An 18013-nucleotide genomic window follows, 5' to 3' on the forward strand; every position below is an offset into this window, starting at 1 on the left:
TGAGTCTTTACTTAGCACAGAAATTGAGATTTTACACTAAAAAAATTGAAAACTATAGTTCAAAGTTGGACAGCTATTTTGTTTTAAAATTAACAATTTAACAATTTTAGTAACATTGTGTTGCTTATTGTTCAGTTTTATACATTGTGTTTTTCCTGTTTGAACACCACATACTACTCTCAACATGTAACTGGACTAACCCTGTTTGGCTTTGAAGATCTCGAAGGATTTCTCTGCTAGGGATTTCTCTCATTACAATTGTTTACATTAAAATGAAAAGGACCCCAGACATTGTTTATTTGCAGTGTTATAGTTTGTGCATGTAATAATTACAATTAATAATTTGTCTTAAGAAGAGTTAATAAGTGGGCCACTGTGCTTATTACAGCTGGGTCTCGGGGGGAAGTTTGAGAACCCTGCCCTAGAGGAAAGCCTTTCACGATGGGCTCCCGTATACCAGCTCTGCTTGAGGCTGCGCTGCCCTCTGCCACTCGGGCTGTCTGGGGGCACTTCCTACCTCGCGACGCGACGCGACTCGAGCCTAACTCTTGCTACTTTTCTCTGCAGGCTTCCTCGCCCTACTCCCCCAGCACCAAGCTGCCAGTCCAGGCGGCTGGGAGAGCGCAGGGCTGCTAGGCCCCAGCTGCTGGCTCTGTCGGCAGGGGACCAGACCCCAAGCAAGCCCTACCGCGGGAACTCACAGCGAACGCGTTTCTACACGGAGGGAGGCTGCCCACGCTTCTTAACACCCCCTGACCGCCCCCAGCAGAGCCCCGAGTGGGGGCCAGCAGGTAGAGCCCTGCCGAGTCTCCTCCTTTCTCCGCGCCCCTCCCCCGGTGGGGGCGGCGACGGCTCTAGGTGAGGGGCGGGTTCGCCTCCGTCCGAGCCCGGGTCCGTGTGCTCGGGAGAGCGGCTCCCTGCCGGCGGCTAGTGCTGGCTGCAGGGCACGTTCCCGTCCGCCCCGCCCCCTGCTGCCCTCGGCGGCGCGACCAGTCCCGCGGGCCAGGCAGGCGCCGGAAGGGGAGAGCGGGAGCGGGGCGGGCGCCCCTGTAAGCAGCCCGGGCCCGGAGATGGCGGCGCGGCGCGTGGTGTGCGCGCTCTCCGGGGGAGTGGACAGCGCGGTGGCGGCGCTGCTGCTCCGGCGGAGAGGTGGGACGGTGGCGAGTGTGAGCGTCAAGGGCCCGAGCTACGAGGGGGCTCAGAGCGTTAGGCGCCGGGCGCGGGGTCCTGCGGCCGGTGACCCGGAGAGAAGGACGGGAGGCCGGGACCCATGACGGGGGGTGGGGGGGAAGGCTGGGGTGCCTGGGGCAGGTGACACGGGGGCAGTGCCGGGTTTACAATGGCGCCATGGAGCCGGGCCCATGCTCAGAAGGGGCCCTGGCCTGCTCCACTTGCACTGTGCCCTGAGACCGTGTGACACGAGGGGAAGGGTAGAAGGAGTGGGGTGCCTGGGGCCTGTGACATTTGGGGGGAGGGCTAGGGTGCTGGGGTCTGTGATATGGGGAGGAAGGCTAGAGTGCCTGTGAGAGGGAGTGGGGGAAGGGCTAGGAGTGCCTGGGGGTGCCCCGTCATCAGTTGCTGCCTGTAAGAGTATTATGCTGTCCTGATAGTTGTCATGACAGACACTCCTCTTGCACATACCTGGCTGCACCAATTCATTCCAGGCTGATTTTCCTGCAACCTCTGTCCCTTGAATTCATACAACAGTAACCCACCTTCTCTTTCTAATAGTTAACCTGAACAGTTTAACATTGTTCTTCTTTGCAATAGGCACAAAGTCTTGTTAAACGTCAGGCTATTTAAAATATTAGCATGTTTTCTCACATGATTTTCCCAGTGTAGATGTGGGCTTTCAGAGAATGAAATATGAATCTCTATTAATTTTATATCTCATGATTTGTTATGGCAAACTCTTTTGATACCAAGGTTGAAGACTTTTTAAATTCACTTTTGTACTTACTGAGTAAGAAGGAATTCCTTATTTTTAAACCTGAAGAGCTGTTGAAAAGAGGATAGGTTGAATATTTTCCATTATCATTGCAGCTGCATTAAGGGCCCTTATATGGGAAGTGCTAGTCTTACACCATTTACTATTTGGCATAGAATTTTCAAACATTGAAAAATTAGAAATTATATGCCTCCTGGGGGATCTATAGGAAGAACAAACCTTTATGTTCTTTGATAGGTTTAGAAATATTAAGTACCAAATGCAGAGTTTTGCTGGGGTAACGCCTGCCCTCCTGCATTCTTGGAATGATTCAAGAGAGGGGCACCAGGGTGCGTGTGAGTTTAGGGAAGGAGGAAAAAGGCTGTTGGGATAGGCCACCCTGAAACTCAGCTGGCAGGAGCAGAGAGAAGCATCTGCAACAGGACCCTTAGATAGTTATGCCATCTGTGTGCAACTGCTTTTTACAGTTTTTACTCTGGACATTCTTCCTTTCTGCTAATTGGCTGTTTGCTCCAACTCCCTCCTGCCCACTCCTTCACCATCTCTTCACTTCAGCCTCAGAGTCCATGCACACTTCTTTCTCTCCCTTCTCCTTCCCCTATCCCTTACCTACTCACACACGCTTTGCCCCTCTGTTATCTTATTCCATCCCAGCAAAACTCAACACCATAAAAAAATTATAAAACTAACATGACCTGCAGCTGATTATTCTTCTTCACTTTGCTGGTATGTTTATTGTTTTGTGTTTTCTGAACATGCCACAATAGGGCCCTGTTTCCAGATGGGATCCTAAAGGTTACTATACTACACAATTTTTTCTTCCCTGAAAAAAAAAAATCTTAAATGTGTAATGATCCAGAATTGAACCTTAGTGTCCCCTTAGGAGTTCTAGAACCAGGTGTTTTTAAATCTGCAAATTCATATTGGACAATGAGTGGGTGGGGGGAAAGGTATCTGGATGTAGAATACTCTGGAAAAACTAGCCACGGACAAAAAATCAAATCCTTGATTTGACTGGCTTTTAAAAATTCTTTTCAGAATCTGTACATGAACAGGAATTATTAATATATGCAGTGTAAAACAACCCCGGGGGCTTGGCATGTTCTCTGGGGATGTCAGGTGTTCAGAATGCTGGGGTGAAATAATGGTATTTGGAAGAAGTGAAAGAGGCTCTTGATTTTTCACCAAGCACACATCAATCTGCCTTAATGGCTTGTCTGAGTGTTGCGCTATCTGTAGCAAGAAAGTGCAGTGTGAGGCACTGATGGAATGACTTCTTGACTACTATAAGAACACTCAGAATACTGTTGCCCAGTTGGGACTTGGAAGATCCAGAGTTTGGGTCTGATCCCTAAGAATGTTTTCAGTATATGAATAATTCCTTTCCTCCTTCCTTAGGCTACCAAGTGACAGGGGTATTTATGAAGAACTGGGACACTCTGGATGAACAAGGAGTTTGTTCTGCTGACAAAGATTGTGAAGATGCTTATAGAGTTTGTCAGAAACTGGATATCCCTTTTCATCAAGTTTCCTATGTCAAGGAGTACTGGAATGAAGTTTTCAGGTAGGATTGTTTTAGAGACATTGTCTTCAAAAATATAATTTCTGATAAAGTGTTAGTATGTGAACAGTGAGGGGGTAGAGAATGGCAAAAGACTGACAAGGACAACTTAGTGTCTGTGGAGTCATAAGACAGTACAGAAATATCTTAATGTGGTAGAAATTGTTATTCATTCCTTGTCTTACAAGTTTAGGATCACACCAACTAAGATAGGTATGGGTCTGTTGGCATACTTACTTACATTTACTCTTTGAATTGATAGATGGGATTTCTCTGGAATTAGGTTAATTTGGGTGCAGTATGTCATCCAGTTCCGATACCTCCCTCTTTCTCTTTCCATCCATACTAACTAGCTGCAGTTTGAGGAAGAAAATATTTAACAGGAACTTCAGTTACTTTCATTTACATCAAATTGGAGCAAAAAAACCCTGCATATTAGATTACTTTTACTCCAAACCCAAAGTTGTCATAAAAAATAGCTTTGCTTCTTTCAGCCTCCTTTGCTCCTGGCTTCAGCCTTGCAGGGGGCATTGGGAATTGAGCCTTCAACCCTGCGGCTCCTGGCTTCAGCCCCGTGGGAGGTGCTCGGGCTCTGGGTTTTAGCTGCAGGGTCCCGCAGTGTCCCTGAAAGGGTTCGCAAATCCCCAGGGGGCAGCGGACCCCCTGTTGAGAACTGCTGATCTAAGAGACTGCCAAACAATGGGGATTTTCCTTCTAAAAATTCTTTACACTACAGCTTGAAAAGAAAATGGGGGAATAAGGGAGTACAGTTAAAATGAAAGCCTTAGTTAATACTTAATATTTCAAATGTTTTAACTATTTTTTCTTCTTTTCTGTGTCTTTAATAAAAGGTTAAAAGGATTTTTAATGGTATGTTTGTTCAGGTACTAAGCACTCTATAGCAGTAGTTCTCAGACTTTTGAGTTTGGTGACCCCTTTCACATAGCAAGCCTCTGAGTGTGTGACGCCCCCTTATAAATTAAAAACACTTTTTAAATATATTTAACACCATTATAAATGCTGGAGGCAAACCAGGATTTGGGGTGGAGGCTGACAGCTTGCGACCCCCCCATGTAACAACCTCACGACCCCCTGAGGGCTCATGACTCTGCGAGAACCTCTGCTGTATACCAAGTCTTGGACATTGTTTAACACTGTTTAATGTTGGACAGTGATAGGGTTAACAACTTTAGCCCATTTATTCCATCTAAATTAATTACAACAACCCTACCCACCTCCACTTCCCCTGACTATGTGTCCCTGCTTCCTTCCTCGCCACCACTCTACGCTCCTCCATTCCCTTGTGACTCCCTGCCTCTTCTCAATTCCACACATCATCAGATCCACTTCCTTGCTTCTCCCAGTCCTCTCAGCAGAGAAATACAATGACATTAAGCATAGGACCTCACTTTGCTCAGCAAGGAAGCACAGGGTGTCCCCACCCCGTTTTCCCTGTTGATACAGGAGAGTGAAGAGGGGCGTATTCTACCCTCTTTGGGAGTGCTAGCCTGGAATCTCCAAGTGCAACTCGAGGTCTTAAGCCCACACTACTGCTTTCTTCAGCCATTTCCTTCTGTTTTCCCTACATCTTCCCCCTTCAGTGCAGGGCTCAGATGCAGTCTTTTACTCTAGCAAGCAGCTTGCCCTTTGCTAGGACTTTTTCTTCTGCCTCTTCAGACTGTGAACTTAACCCTTCCCATAGTTCCTACCTCTTCAGGCCTCCTCTTCCTAGACCTTTTTAACCAAGAGAATCGCTCTGGGTTTGCCTTTTCTGTAGTCTCTAACCAATGTTGGAGAGATTCAGCAGCCACTTACTGCTACTTGGCTACTCTTTTTTTTTTTTTTTTTTTAGAACTCCCTCTGACTGACATGAAGGGTTCTTAGCCTATGTCTACACTACAGCCTATGTTGGCAAAACTTATGTTGCTCTGGGGTGCAAATCTTCTACCCCCTGAGTGACATAAGTTACACTGACATAAGCGTTGGTGTGCACAGCGAGCTTCTTCTGCCGACATAGCATATGCTGCTTGCAGAGGTGGGTTTTTATGGCAATGGGAGAGCTCTCTCCCATTGGCGGAGAGCATCTTCACCACACATGCTGCAGTGGTGCAGCTGTACCGATCCAGCAAGCTTTGATGTTGCCTACTTTCACAGGCTCCCTCTGGGAACTATATCCTTCAAAATTTCCACTGGGTTGTAGTCTTTCTTACAGGCCACAGTACACTCTTATGAATAAATTGCCTATTTGGTCTTGCCCTTGAATGTCAAAGAGGAAAAACAAGAGCCGTGCAGGTGTGGGTAACCCAGCTGACTTAGTTGCTGGTATCATCTGTTAAATGTATGGGAAAAGGTAGTAAACAAAGGAAAAACCATTTTGCTTTGTGTTTTTAAAATAGTCTGTCAAATGTAAGGGACAAGTCTGAGAGGTTGTTTCAGTTTATAAAGAGTAAAAATAAACACCTGGTTTTTTTTGTTTTTGTTTTTTTAAAGTGTAAAGTACCTTTTAATTAGCATGTAGTGTTTGAGGGCAGAATCCCGTGCTGTCACTTTCTATTTATTTGAATGGGAATTGAGGACAAGAAACATTTTGAAGAATCAGGCCCTAAGGTATTTCAGTACACATGCCCATCACCATAGTATTTAGGTGCTGTTGTTAATTGGCACTTGTTTAAGCATTTTGAATGTATAATAAAGCATCATACAAAAGACAATCAGATACTGTGGTGATGAGGCCATGTTTGTCCCCTAGCTAAAAATATAAATGCTAAGCACTCTTTTTATTTTAAAGTACAAAGATGTTGAAACTTAATTTGAGAAACGCTAGTATGAGTTTAAATATGAAAAACTGTAGTTTAGTCCAGTCATGGAAAATCTTAAATGAGTGCTGTCTTGTAGGTAAAATAAAATATTCATGAATCACTCACATGTTTTGCTTCTTGCACAATATACGTTTAGTATTATTGATATGTCTTAAGCTCTCGAGAGAGAAGTACTTCTCCATACTTGAATAGAATTATCAGACATAAAAAAATGTTTATAGTTGTACATTTGTTTTACAGTTACCTTGTAAATGAGTATGAATTGGGAAGAACTCCTAATCCTGACATAATGTGCAACAAGCATATCAAATTCAATTATTTTCTCCGTTATGCTCTGGATAACCTTGGTAAGTTGTCTTCAGGTTTGTTTGTATATACCGTATACTGCAAAAATGCTAAAGAGGAGCAAACTCTTTTTAAAATGTTGGCAAGAAGCCTGATCTCATGTGCAAACACAGTTTAAACATCTTTGTAGCCTTATATCAGTATTTGTAAAGTATTTCTTTTAAAGTGTTTTCAGAGATGTAAGTAAGTTTATTTCAGGGAACTATCTCTTGTGAAGAGAAGTTTAAATTTTGCATTTGAAGATGCTCCTTGAAGTACAAAAAATGGAAGTAGTGTATATCAAGAAATATTTTTCCATTAAATATTGGGGCTGTATTAAGATTAGGACAGCACTGGCTAGCTATGGAAAGCTTCTCAGATGTCATTTATCTTTAATTTTTATTCCTATAATCATTTGTGTTTCCAAATATTTCTATAACCTTTAATACTCTGAATATTGTGAAGTTCAAGTGCGATATATATTTTTTTTAAACTTGGCATAGGAGCGGATGCAGTTGCAACTGGGCATTATGCAAGGACTTCACTGGAAGATGAAGAAATTTTCCAACAGAAACATATTAAAAGACCACAAGGGCTTTTCAGAAACCGATTTGAAGTTAGAAATGGTAAGCAGTTAATATGGTTTTGTCACAGATTCATAGGGCCAGTGCTCTCTCTTGGCTCCGTATGGTCCCTGGGAGGAACACCTTTCAGTGTCAGCCCTCCTCGAGGATCTCTCTCTCTCTCAGGTTAAGCCATTTGACTCCATTGCCTCCTGGACCACACCTCTAAGTTTTCCCCATGCCTGGTGTGACAAAGTCAGACCAGATGGCTGCAAGACTGTCCTTGAAGGCCGATTTGTTAGCCCTAGAATGTTAAAGGCCCTTTTCCCTACAAGCTGAGAAAGGGTTACCTCAGGTCAAATAGGGACACCTGAATCCAATTAAGGACTGCCTGAGGCCTTTAAAAACCCCTTCTCTGGGGAGAGAAAAGGGGGTTGAGAATGACAAGCTGCTGCCAGGCTAGCGACAGCAGGGAAATGAGCTTCTCCAGGCTGAGAGGCTGTGCTCCCTCCCATAGGGGGAACAGCCAAACCTGAGTGTCTGCTAAGGGAAGGACCGACACCCTGCCCCAGCAAGGAGGCAGGGAAAGATATCCCCCTTTGGTTTTGTGTTTGAGACTTTCCTTTCTGTTTGGTGAAGGATCACCCCTTAGGCCGACCCTGAAAATGGCCAAAGCAGCGCAGAAGGGGGAAGGCACAAGCTGCCCAGAGCAGGGGTGATTTACTTCAAGCCCGCCATCGCCAGAGAGGGTAGTGGTAAGTCTGGCGAGATGAAGGAGGTGCCTTGCCACACTGGTCAGATTCAGTGAGCTCTCCTCAATGAGTCCACTCGAACTTGATCCTTGGGGGAAGACTAGCAGAGAGGGAGCAACAAAAGCTTTAGATTGTAATGACTCTCAGCTAGCGTTGTAAAACAAAAGAATTTATTGGAAGTCTGGAACACAGCATAGAAAGTTCTTGGGTACCCTTTAGAATAGAAAGTTACAGCATAGTTCATTTGGGTCTTCCTGAGTTCAAGTGGGTCCAGACCCCTCTTTGTCCCCAATCCAGAAGTGTTCCTCCTTCCAGCCAATCACACTATATCACCTTTCTAAAAGCTCCTCCTTCATCCTTTGTCTTCTTTCTTGGGCAAACCGATCACCTGGGCTCTGTTTCTTCAGTCCTTTGTTTTCCAACTGACCAAAGCCGGATGGCTTCCAAGTTGGGGAGGGTCTTTGGGTCACCAGTTACAAAGTGTCCCGGCCATTGTCTGGGGTCCAGGCTGCTAGGTCACACCCCTGGTTAAACATGCAGCACATAGGGTAAACTGAGGCACACTCAATATTCATATAAAACATTAAGAAAATTCCCCACTTTGTCACAGGCTCTTACACAGTCATATTAAAAGCAACATGACTTCCTCAGTTTAGGTCTCTCAAAGCACTTATCTTCTTAAGAACTTTCCTTAATCGCAGTTATATTTATAAACGTTAAAGAAACAAGATATATATTTGGCTTTAAGCTTAATATTTTCTTACACAGTATTTCCTAGCCCCCTTGGCATTAGGTCATGGTGTTGCAGGGGTTTTTGCCTCCAGTGTTCCCTGTTGCCTACTACTTGTCCCTATAATAACCCGTTTCTGTCCACGACTTAGCCCTCCAGATAAATCGCATCTGATCTGGATCCCTTTCAGGATAACAGAAATCCAAACATCCCGAACAACCCCTCTTGGGCTACACCTCAACCCATCTGGGTTCACTTCTCAGCCCCACCCTGGGTTTAATGGTCCTTGTGTTGGAGCTTCTGTGCACCTTCTTTGGGGCAGACCCACCTTCTGCTTTGAGTTCCGGCCCTTTGTTAAGCAGCTAGGCCTGTGCCTTTAGACATGCTGCTGTTTTTCTGGGCTACTTCCTGCCTCCAAGTCTCTTTTGCTGTTTCTCAGCAGGCTATTGTTATTACAGCATCTCTGGGGTTTCCAGATCTCTGGGGCTTCTTTCTAGTTCATCTCAGCTCCTTGCTTCTCCCTTGGAATGCTGACCCCAGGATTGCCTCCCTGGGTCTTGCTCCTTTTCAAAGGCCTATCACAGGGACTAAATCCATCCCTGTGGCCTTTTTCAGCATGTCTTTGCCAGGCCTTTACCCAGGGCCATCCTTAGGCATACTCAGCATAGTGTAGGGCACACAAAAATTTGGGGTACCCCTGTGTCTTAGTGTCCACCCTTCTGCCTCTTCCTATCTCTGTTCTGACTCTTCCTGCAGGCTGCCACCACACCTGGCTGCTGCAACCTGGTGAGTCTTCCTGTAGAGGGGATCTAGTACTTAAAAGTGAAAAAGCCTCCAGCCTGCCAGACCTATTAGCACAACATTGAAACTGTTAAAGAGCCATTCAAGTGGTAATGAAGCATTTGCCAAATAACAGGCATTTGCCAACCCCCAGATATATACTGTCAGTTTCTGAATTTACTGACACAAACAGTTGTGCATTACTGTGTCCGACACCATCAGGTGGTCCAGAGACATTTTTATGGAACACATCACAGGACACCGCCAATACCACACTGAGTAACTGAGACCGCCGACCAGGGAAATAACCCACTTCCTTCCCTGATGGACCAAGGGACGCACCCCATCTATGTACTTATCTGCTACACCGATACTGACTTGGACTCCTTATTCATTCCATGGGTGGCGTACCCGAGCCCACTTATCCACTGACACTTTAAAAACTCTTGCACCCTAATCTGGGTCTATGCAGGTTATGCGATATGTGTGTTTCTTTTCATCCTTGCAAACGATACCTGTCCCATCCCCCCCCCTTCACCGAACCCTGACTGCAGATGTACAGTACCTTCCCTCTTAACTTGTGTCTATTTAATTGTAAACATTCACTTTACTCAGAACATGTTAGTCTACAGGACCTTAGTTTAAAATTTGCTTTAAAAATATTTCATTAGTGTGTTACAGAAGATTATAAAATCACATCTCTAAAAAATCCTTGCATAGTTTTTAAATCACAATCGGAGTTTTCATCTTTAGCCTTAAATGCTTGGATCTTCAGACATATAGTTTTTTTAAATAAATCCTTCAAAAGACCACTCTTATCTAAAATACATATGCAAGCTCGGGCTGCCATCGGGCATAAGGACACCAGTTTAATGATACTGCAAAGGGCCCCATAAATCCCAAGGATGGCCCTGTCCTTACTTAAGAGAGAAGTATCTCCCTACCTCTTCTTTCCTGGGCCTCCTTTTTTTGAAGGTGTTCTCCTTTCTCTGTGTAGTCTTCCCTAATCCTTTCACAGCTGGGGTCACTAATGGTAATCAAGCCATCAGGTCAGGATCAGCAGGGGGATAGCTGCAACATCATTGGTGAGGCTGATCCTGACTCCCCTTAAAGGGCCAGCTAGCCTGTGACAGTTGGTTACAATAGTAAATACATATCAAGGTGACATCTCAACATTATTAAACTTCAGTAGTCAAACTTCTTGTTGTAATGCTATTTTATAAGATAAAAACAAACAATAAAGGCTTTTAAGAACAGAAGGCCAGATCATCAGTGTGTGAAAAATAGTGTTGCTCCCTTGCCTTCAGTGGAATTAGATTGATTTACACCATCTGACTATCTGGCCCAGAATATTTTAAGTAATTCTGTTAAATATAGGTCTTGTTCTCTCCAGCTATTACAAATTATGGGATTTGTAGAATTCCAAGAAAAGAGTAGTCCTTGCTATCAATATAGGCCAGGGGTGGCCAACCTGTGGCTCCGGAGCCACATGTGGTTCTTCAGAGGTTAATATGCGGCTCCTTGCATAGGTGATGACTCCGAGGCTGGAGCTACAGATGCTAACTTGCCAATTTGCTCTGGGGTGCTCACTGCTCAACCCCCTGCTCTGCCCCAGTTCCTGCCCCCAAGGCCCCTGCCTCTTCCCCTGAGCCTGCCATGCCCTCGCTCCTCCCCATCCCCTCCAGAGTCTCCTGCGCACTGCAATACAGCTGATTGCAGCGGGGGGGGGGGGGAGGGCGACAGAGGGGGAGGTGCTGATTGGCACCTGGGTGGGAGGCACTCGGGGCTGGAGGGGGTTAGCGGATGGGGGACTGCAAACATATTACTGTGGCTCTTTGGCAATGTTCATTGGTAAATTCTGGCTCCTTCTCAGGCTCAGATTGGCCACCCCTGATATAGGCCATTAAGGATTCTTGTTCTTATATAATGAGAGATAGAAAAGTTCCTGATCTAACTTCTCTATGGGGTTAATTGTTTTATATACTTTGTTCCCTCTTATTTGACTCCTTATTCATCTAAGGTATACACTCTTTCTTTATATGAGAGTTTTTCCTATGCCCTTCTTTATTCTTGCTGCTCTTCTTTGAACCGTCTCTTTTTTTTTTTTTTTTTTGAGATGGGGTGACCAAGGCTTGTGCTATACTGTACATTTACTTGTGAATGGATTTGGAATAGTCTTCTCTCAACTGAAGTTAAGATAAGCGATTCTGTAAATAAACTGTTTGATAGTTCTAGATCAGGATATTTAATCCACTGTAAGTCACATAAGACTGCAAATGTGAGTGCTGTAGCTTGCTACTTTAGAGTTCAGAACCCCAGTGTCTCGGTAATAAATTATGGTTATCAAATTGCCCTCCCTGCAATGATAGTAAATCATTTCTAATATCGTATAACCTGATTATGTTTGGTCTAAAATCTGATTTTTCAATGGAAAATTGGGTTTCCAACTAAAAAAATATTTAACAAAGCTGTCTGTTTCCTGTGGAAAATCTAAACTTTTCATTAAGAAAATGAATATCAAAAAAATGAAATTTTTGGCCAAAAGAGGTGGGTTTTTTGCTTTTGTTTTTTTTTGTTTTTTGCTGAAAATTTTGATTCAGAAATGCTGCTGTAGTGTTTCAAGCCCCCATTCTCCTCTGTAGGCCTGGCTATTCAGACAGATTAAAGCTCCCCTGATGCACCGCAGCCATGGTGACTCCCTGATGCACTGTGGCATCTTGGCAAGAAAGGAGGTAGTGTTGCATAATGTTTATTACAAATAATAATAAATAATAGTATTACTATAGCACCTAGGAACCCTAGTCATGGACTAGGAACCCATTTTGGGAAGGACTGTACAAAAACAGAACAAAAAGATGGTCTCTGTCCTAAAGAGCTTAAAATCTTAAGTCAAAGACAAGAAACAACAGATGGATACAGACAGATGGGGGAGTACAAGGAAACAACAGGACAACAGTGGTCAATATGACAGGCAGTGGTCTCAACACACCAGCAGCCTAACTATTGTCAAGTTTTTTATAGCCATCACAGCAAATTTTAAGAAGGATAATGAGAGAGTTTGCAGATGTTGATGGGAGAGCTGCTCCCAAGCATGAGATGCAGGATAGGAGAAAGTGTGAAGATGTTTTTTACAAATTTTAACAAGTGGGTAATGGAGGCTGACATCATAGGCCAGTTGGACATGGGAGTCAACATTTCAATAGCAAATGATACACCTGAGGGAATTCTGCACCAAAAAATAAAAATTCAGTGCCAAAAAAATAAAAATTCTGCATACAATAGTTTAAAATTCTGCAAATGTTATTTGTCAATAAATAAATGTGGAGGCTCCAGCATGGCAGTGGGATGCACAGGCTACTGGCTGCACAGAGTTGGGAGATCACCCTGCAGCCGCACTCTTGTCCCCACGCCCTGCCCCCGGGACATAGACTCAGTGATGAGGCTGCACCTGATACAGCATAATTGCTGGGCCTTCCCCAGAAACACCCCGGAGCCCTGACCCTCTGCGCCCAGAGCACCAGGTGTGGGCAGGCAGGCTCAGCCCAGCAGGATCCAGGTGTGGGGCGAGAGGGTTCTGTGGGGGGCAATCTGGGTGTGGGAAGCAAAGAAATCTGCGAATTCTGTGCAGGAGCATTGGCGCAGAATTGCCACTGGAGTAAAATGAGAGACGATAGGTAGGGTAGAAATAAGCAGAGCCATGAAAGGCCTTCAAAGTGAAGAAAGTAGCTTATATTGAATACCATGGAGAAGCGTGAGCCAGTGGAGGGATCCAGAGAGACGGGTGATATGGTCCAAGTGACTAGATAAGAAAATTATGTTTGCAGCAGCATTCTAAATGGCTAGGAATGGGACATAATTACATTTGTCAAGGCCAGAGAAAAGGATGTTACAGTAATTGAAACATGACATCAGAAGAGTCTGGATGAGAGTTTTAGCTGTGTGGATGGATTCATAGATTCCAAGGCTAGAAGGTACAATTGTGATCATCTAGTCTGACCACCTGTATGACACAGGCCATAGAACTTCCCCAAAATAATTCCTAGACCTAGATCATATCTTTTAGAAAAACATCCAATCTTGATTTAAAAACTGCCAGTCATGGAGAATCCATGACAACTCTTGGGAAATTGTCCTAAATGGTTAATTACTCACTGTTAAAAATGTATCCCTTGTTTCCAGTCTGAATTTGTCTAGCTTCAAGTTGCAGCAATTGGATCATGTTATAGCTTTCTCTGCTAGATTGAAGAGCCTATTATCAAATATTTGTGTCCCATATAGGTACTTATAGACCAGAAGAAGGCACTTCTAGAATAGACCTGAAAGATAAATGTGTTATCAGCATATAGATGGTGGTTTTATTTGTGTCTTCAGATTAGATTACTCGGAGGTAAGTGTAGAGGGAGAAGAGGAGGAGACCAAGTCCTGTGGAATCCCCAGAGACAGTTGGAGGAAGGCTAAGAAGGATCTTCTGCAGGATGCTCTGAAGGAGAGATTAGAGATGTAGGAGAACTAGGAGAGGACTGAGTCACAGAAGCCCAGGGGGGACAAGATTTCAAGAAGAACAACATGGTCAACAGTATCAAAGGCAGCTGACAGGTCGAGGACCCTGAGGTTGGAGTACTAGTTCTGAGATTTGTCTAGGAAGAGGTCAGTAGAGACTTTGGCACAAGTAGTTTCAGTGGAGTTCAAAGGATGTAAGCTGGGAGATGCAGTCCAGTTCATGGTGTCTGTCCCATAAAAGTAAATGGGGGCACAAGGATCCCAAACTACAGCTCCCATGAGGCACTGTGCTAGCATTTCCAAATTGAAAGTTTTCAGCTGAAAGTTTTGGGGGTTTAATTTTTTTTTTTTTTCCTGGAAAGTCAGAATTTTCCAGGACAGGGAGAAACCCCACTTTCCAACACATGTTTTGTGACATCTCTTAACTGTCTATCACCATGAATGTGGTATTCTAAGTGTGTTTCCAGACCTATTGTGGAGACTCTCTATTATTAGATGTGACTGACCAGTATCTCAAAACTGTTTCTCAGTCATTTGAAACAAAAGGCACATCGATGTGTTAGCCATGAAATTCCAGAGCTATGATGGAGACTAGTTCTTATCCAAATGGATAGAATATGACTGAAAATTACAGTATAACTATGTGATGAAGGCTGACCTCATAGATCATAATTATTACATATATAACACAGGATCAAGTCATTTGTGCTGTTGGGAGGCAATCTGTAGATCATTTGTATAAAAAAGTCCAATTCTGTTTTGTGGTACTGCTGTAGGGCTGGAATGCCTCCAGTGACATTAATGTGGATTTACATCAGTGTGACTTTGAGCAAATTTGGCCTAACATTTTTTTTGAAAAACAAGATACAACACTGTTAGCTAATATTACTTCTTTCTACATTTACAAACAGTGATTTTTTTCCAAATATTAATTTATATTATTGCTTTTCTTACCAGGAAAATTCACCGTGATGTAAAAGAAACAGAGGTTCAGCAAAATACAAAATCAAAATCTGTGTAGCTCTTTTTGGTAGGAAGTAGTTTTCAAGAAAAATATTATAAAAATATTCTAAATTGTTGAAAATTCTTGGAAAATTTTATCATTTTATTAAAATGTTTAAGACCATAATAAACAGGCAAAACCAAATATTTGGAATGTTGGGTGTCATAAGTCAAACATTATGAGGTTTTGGACAGGTGTTCCTGTTAGTTTGAGTAATCAGTTTTAATCCCCATTTCTTCTTGTAAAATTGAAGAAGAGATGCAATATTGGGAAATGGAGCAATATCTAGATTGTAAAAAGTGCTCCAGATGTTTTCTGTTGAGTGCAATGAGAAAACTTGCTAAGATGTGTTTATAGTAGAAGTTCTTGTTTTAGGCCGAATTTTAACTAAACTTCTATGTAAATAGTAGGAGTTAAGCTATGTAACATTGAAATATCTTGTGTATTTGGTACCTTGCAGCTGTAAAACTTCTTAAAGGAGCTGACCACTTGAAAGACCAGACCTTCTTCCTCAGTCAGATTTCACAAGATGCTTTGAGGAGAACCATTTTTCCTTTAGGAGGATTGACAAAAGATTTTGTAAAGAAGATAGCAGCAGAACACGAATTTCATCATGTGCTAAAGAGAAAAGAGGCATGGTAACACTTATTAAACTTTTGATTTATATTTATCTCTAAACCATTCTTTTTCTGATTTATATGTTATAAACATTAATACTTATTAGGTAAACTTTAAATATAGTCATAGTTTCTTTTTAATTACATTGCATCAAATTCAGTCAAATTATTTGAGTAACATAATAGAATATATTGGTCCTGCTAGTGAAGGCAGGGGGCTGGACTCGATGACCTTCAAGGTCTCTTCCAGTTCTAGGAGATAGGATATCTCCATTAATTAAAAACAAACAAACAAAAATATTTGGGCTGTAAATTGAGTTTTGCATTGTTTACGCAGTTGTCTAGCTGTCCCAATGTACTTAGCCTGGATATTTTAATTTTTTTTTTTTTTTTGTTGGTTGGTTTTAAAAAGCTCCTCTACCATTGTAGCTCTGAGGACTGAGGAGATGGATGTGGCCTGTTTCCAACCAGCACAAGTCACAGAGATAGCTAATGATTTATTTCACCATGGTTCTCTGTATCTCCAATTTATTATAGTTGTGTTGCAGGATGCATTGGTATAGATTGGTGTCAGATTTTTTTTTTCCCTAGGTCACTTTTTTCACAAGGGTAGTTCTGTTTCCATAGCTAAGGAACTAATATTTTATGGTGTGATCTTTTGGAGTATGAATGTAAGCAGCTGGTATGTTCCTGATTATGTTCCTTCTTGTTTTTAGTACTTGTACTTATCTTCATAGCAAGCAGTTTTTTACTATGCAGTTGTCTGAGGATTGTAATATAGGATTTTTAGGTGATGTCGTTTTAGAAAGAAAGAAGAACAAATCTGCAGAGATGCTTAAGCATTGCAGTGAAAAGTGCGGAAGTAATTTTCCACCCTGGCCAACAAAACAGCTAGGGCTTCTCCTGGATTACAGGATTAGACAGCAGCTGAGCAAGAGTTTTGTGGATCAGAGTTGAGTCTAAATATGGTACTTAAGTACCTAAATCTGAGGTTCAGGTGCTTAAGAACCATTTGACAGGTTTCAGAGTAGCAGCCGTGTTAGTCTGTATCCGCAAAAAGAACAGGAGTACTTGTGGCACCTTAGAGACTAACAAATTTATTAGAGCATAAGCTTTCGTGGACAAGTACTCCTGTTCTTTTTAAGAACCATTGTGTATCTAGGCTTCAGTGACTGGATTTCAGTAAAGCGTTTGATACTGTACCCCATGAGGAATTATTGGTTAAACTGAAAAACATGGGGATCGATATGAAAATCCAGAGGTGGATAAGGAATTGGTTAATGGGGAGAATGCAGCGGGTCGTATTAAAGGGTGAACTGTCGGGTTGGAGGGAGGTTACTAGTGGAGTGCCTCAAGGTTCGGTTTTGGGACCCATTTTATTTAATTTATTTATAACTGACCTCGGGACCGATTGCAGGAGTGGGCTGATAAAGTTTGCGGATGATACGAAGGTGGGAGGCGTTGTAAATTCGGAGGAGGATAGGGATATCCTGCAGGGAGACTTGAATGAGCTTGTGAATTGGAGTATCAGGAATAGGATGAAATTTAATAGTAAAAAGTGTAAGGTGATGCATTTGGGGATGACTAATAAAAATTTTAGTTACAAGATGGGGACGCATTGGTTAGAAGTAACGGAAGAGGAGAAGGACCTAGGGGTCCTTGTAGACTGCAGGATGACTATGAGTCGACAATGCGACGTGGCGGTGAAAAAAGCCAATGCTGTCTTGGGATGCATTAGGCGAGGTATATCTAGTAGGGATAAGGAGGTCCTGCTTCCGTTGTACAAGGCGCTGGTGAGACCTCATTTGGAGTACTGTGTGCAGTTCTGGTCTCCCATGTTTAAAAAAGATGAACTTAAACTGGAACGGGTGCAGAGAAGGGCCACTAGGATGATCAGAGGAATGGAAAACCTGTCGTATGAAAAGAGACTAGAGGAGCTTGGGTTGTTTAGTCTGACAAAGCGAAGGCTGAGGGGGGATATGATTGCTATCTTTAACTATATTAGAGGGATTAATACGAGGGAGGGAGAAGAATTATTCCAGCTTAGTACTAATGTGGATACGAGAACGAATGGATATAAACTGGCCGTGGGGAGGTTCAGGCTTGAAATTAGACGCAGGTTTCTGACCGTCAGAGGGGTGAAATATTGGAACGGCCTTCCGAGGGAAACGGTGGGGGCGACGGACCTGTCTGGTTTTAAGATTAAGTTAGATAAATTTATGGAGGGAATGGTTTAATGGTAAAACATAGTAGTCAAGGAAAACCAAGAAATGGTAGGTAAATTGTATAATGGCTGACAGGGGTCAGGCTGGAGACTCTTGCCTATATGCTCGGGGTCTTACTGATCGCCATATTTGGGGTCGGGAAGGAATTTTCCTCCAGGGCAGATTGGCTGAGCCTCTGGAGGTTTTTCGCC

The 18013-nt window shown here is 43.1% G+C and overlaps 1 protein-coding gene across 3 annotated transcripts in view; it reads left to right on the top strand.

Moving 5' to 3' along the window:
• Positions 1–873: 873 nt before the first annotated feature.
• TRMU (tRNA 5-methylaminomethyl-2-thiouridylate methyltransferase) overlaps positions 874–18013 on the top strand; it is a 28537-nt gene continuing 11397 nt past the window's right edge. Inside the window, exons 1-5 of one of the 3 annotated variants that reach the window (XM_034767024.1) lie at positions 874–1149; positions 3347–3512; positions 6569–6675; positions 7156–7278; positions 15441–15613. In XM_034767024.1, the coding sequence (XP_034622915.1) occupies positions 1071–1149; positions 3347–3512; positions 6569–6675; positions 7156–7278; positions 15441–15613 (648 nt within the window). In that variant the 5' untranslated portion in view covers positions 874–1070. Of the gene's footprint in view, positions 1167–3346; positions 3513–6568; positions 6676–7155; positions 7279–15440; positions 15614–18013 lie in introns of those variants that run through there. The other 2 variants (XM_034767025.1, XM_034767026.1) reach the window with 2 other exon arrangements.

The sequence above is a fragment of the Trachemys scripta genome, chromosome 1 (genome assembly GCF_013100865.1).
Source record: "Trachemys scripta elegans isolate TJP31775 chromosome 1, CAS_Tse_1.0, whole genome shotgun sequence".
Classification (NCBI taxonomy): domain Eukaryota; kingdom Metazoa; phylum Chordata; order Testudines; family Emydidae; genus Trachemys; species Trachemys scripta.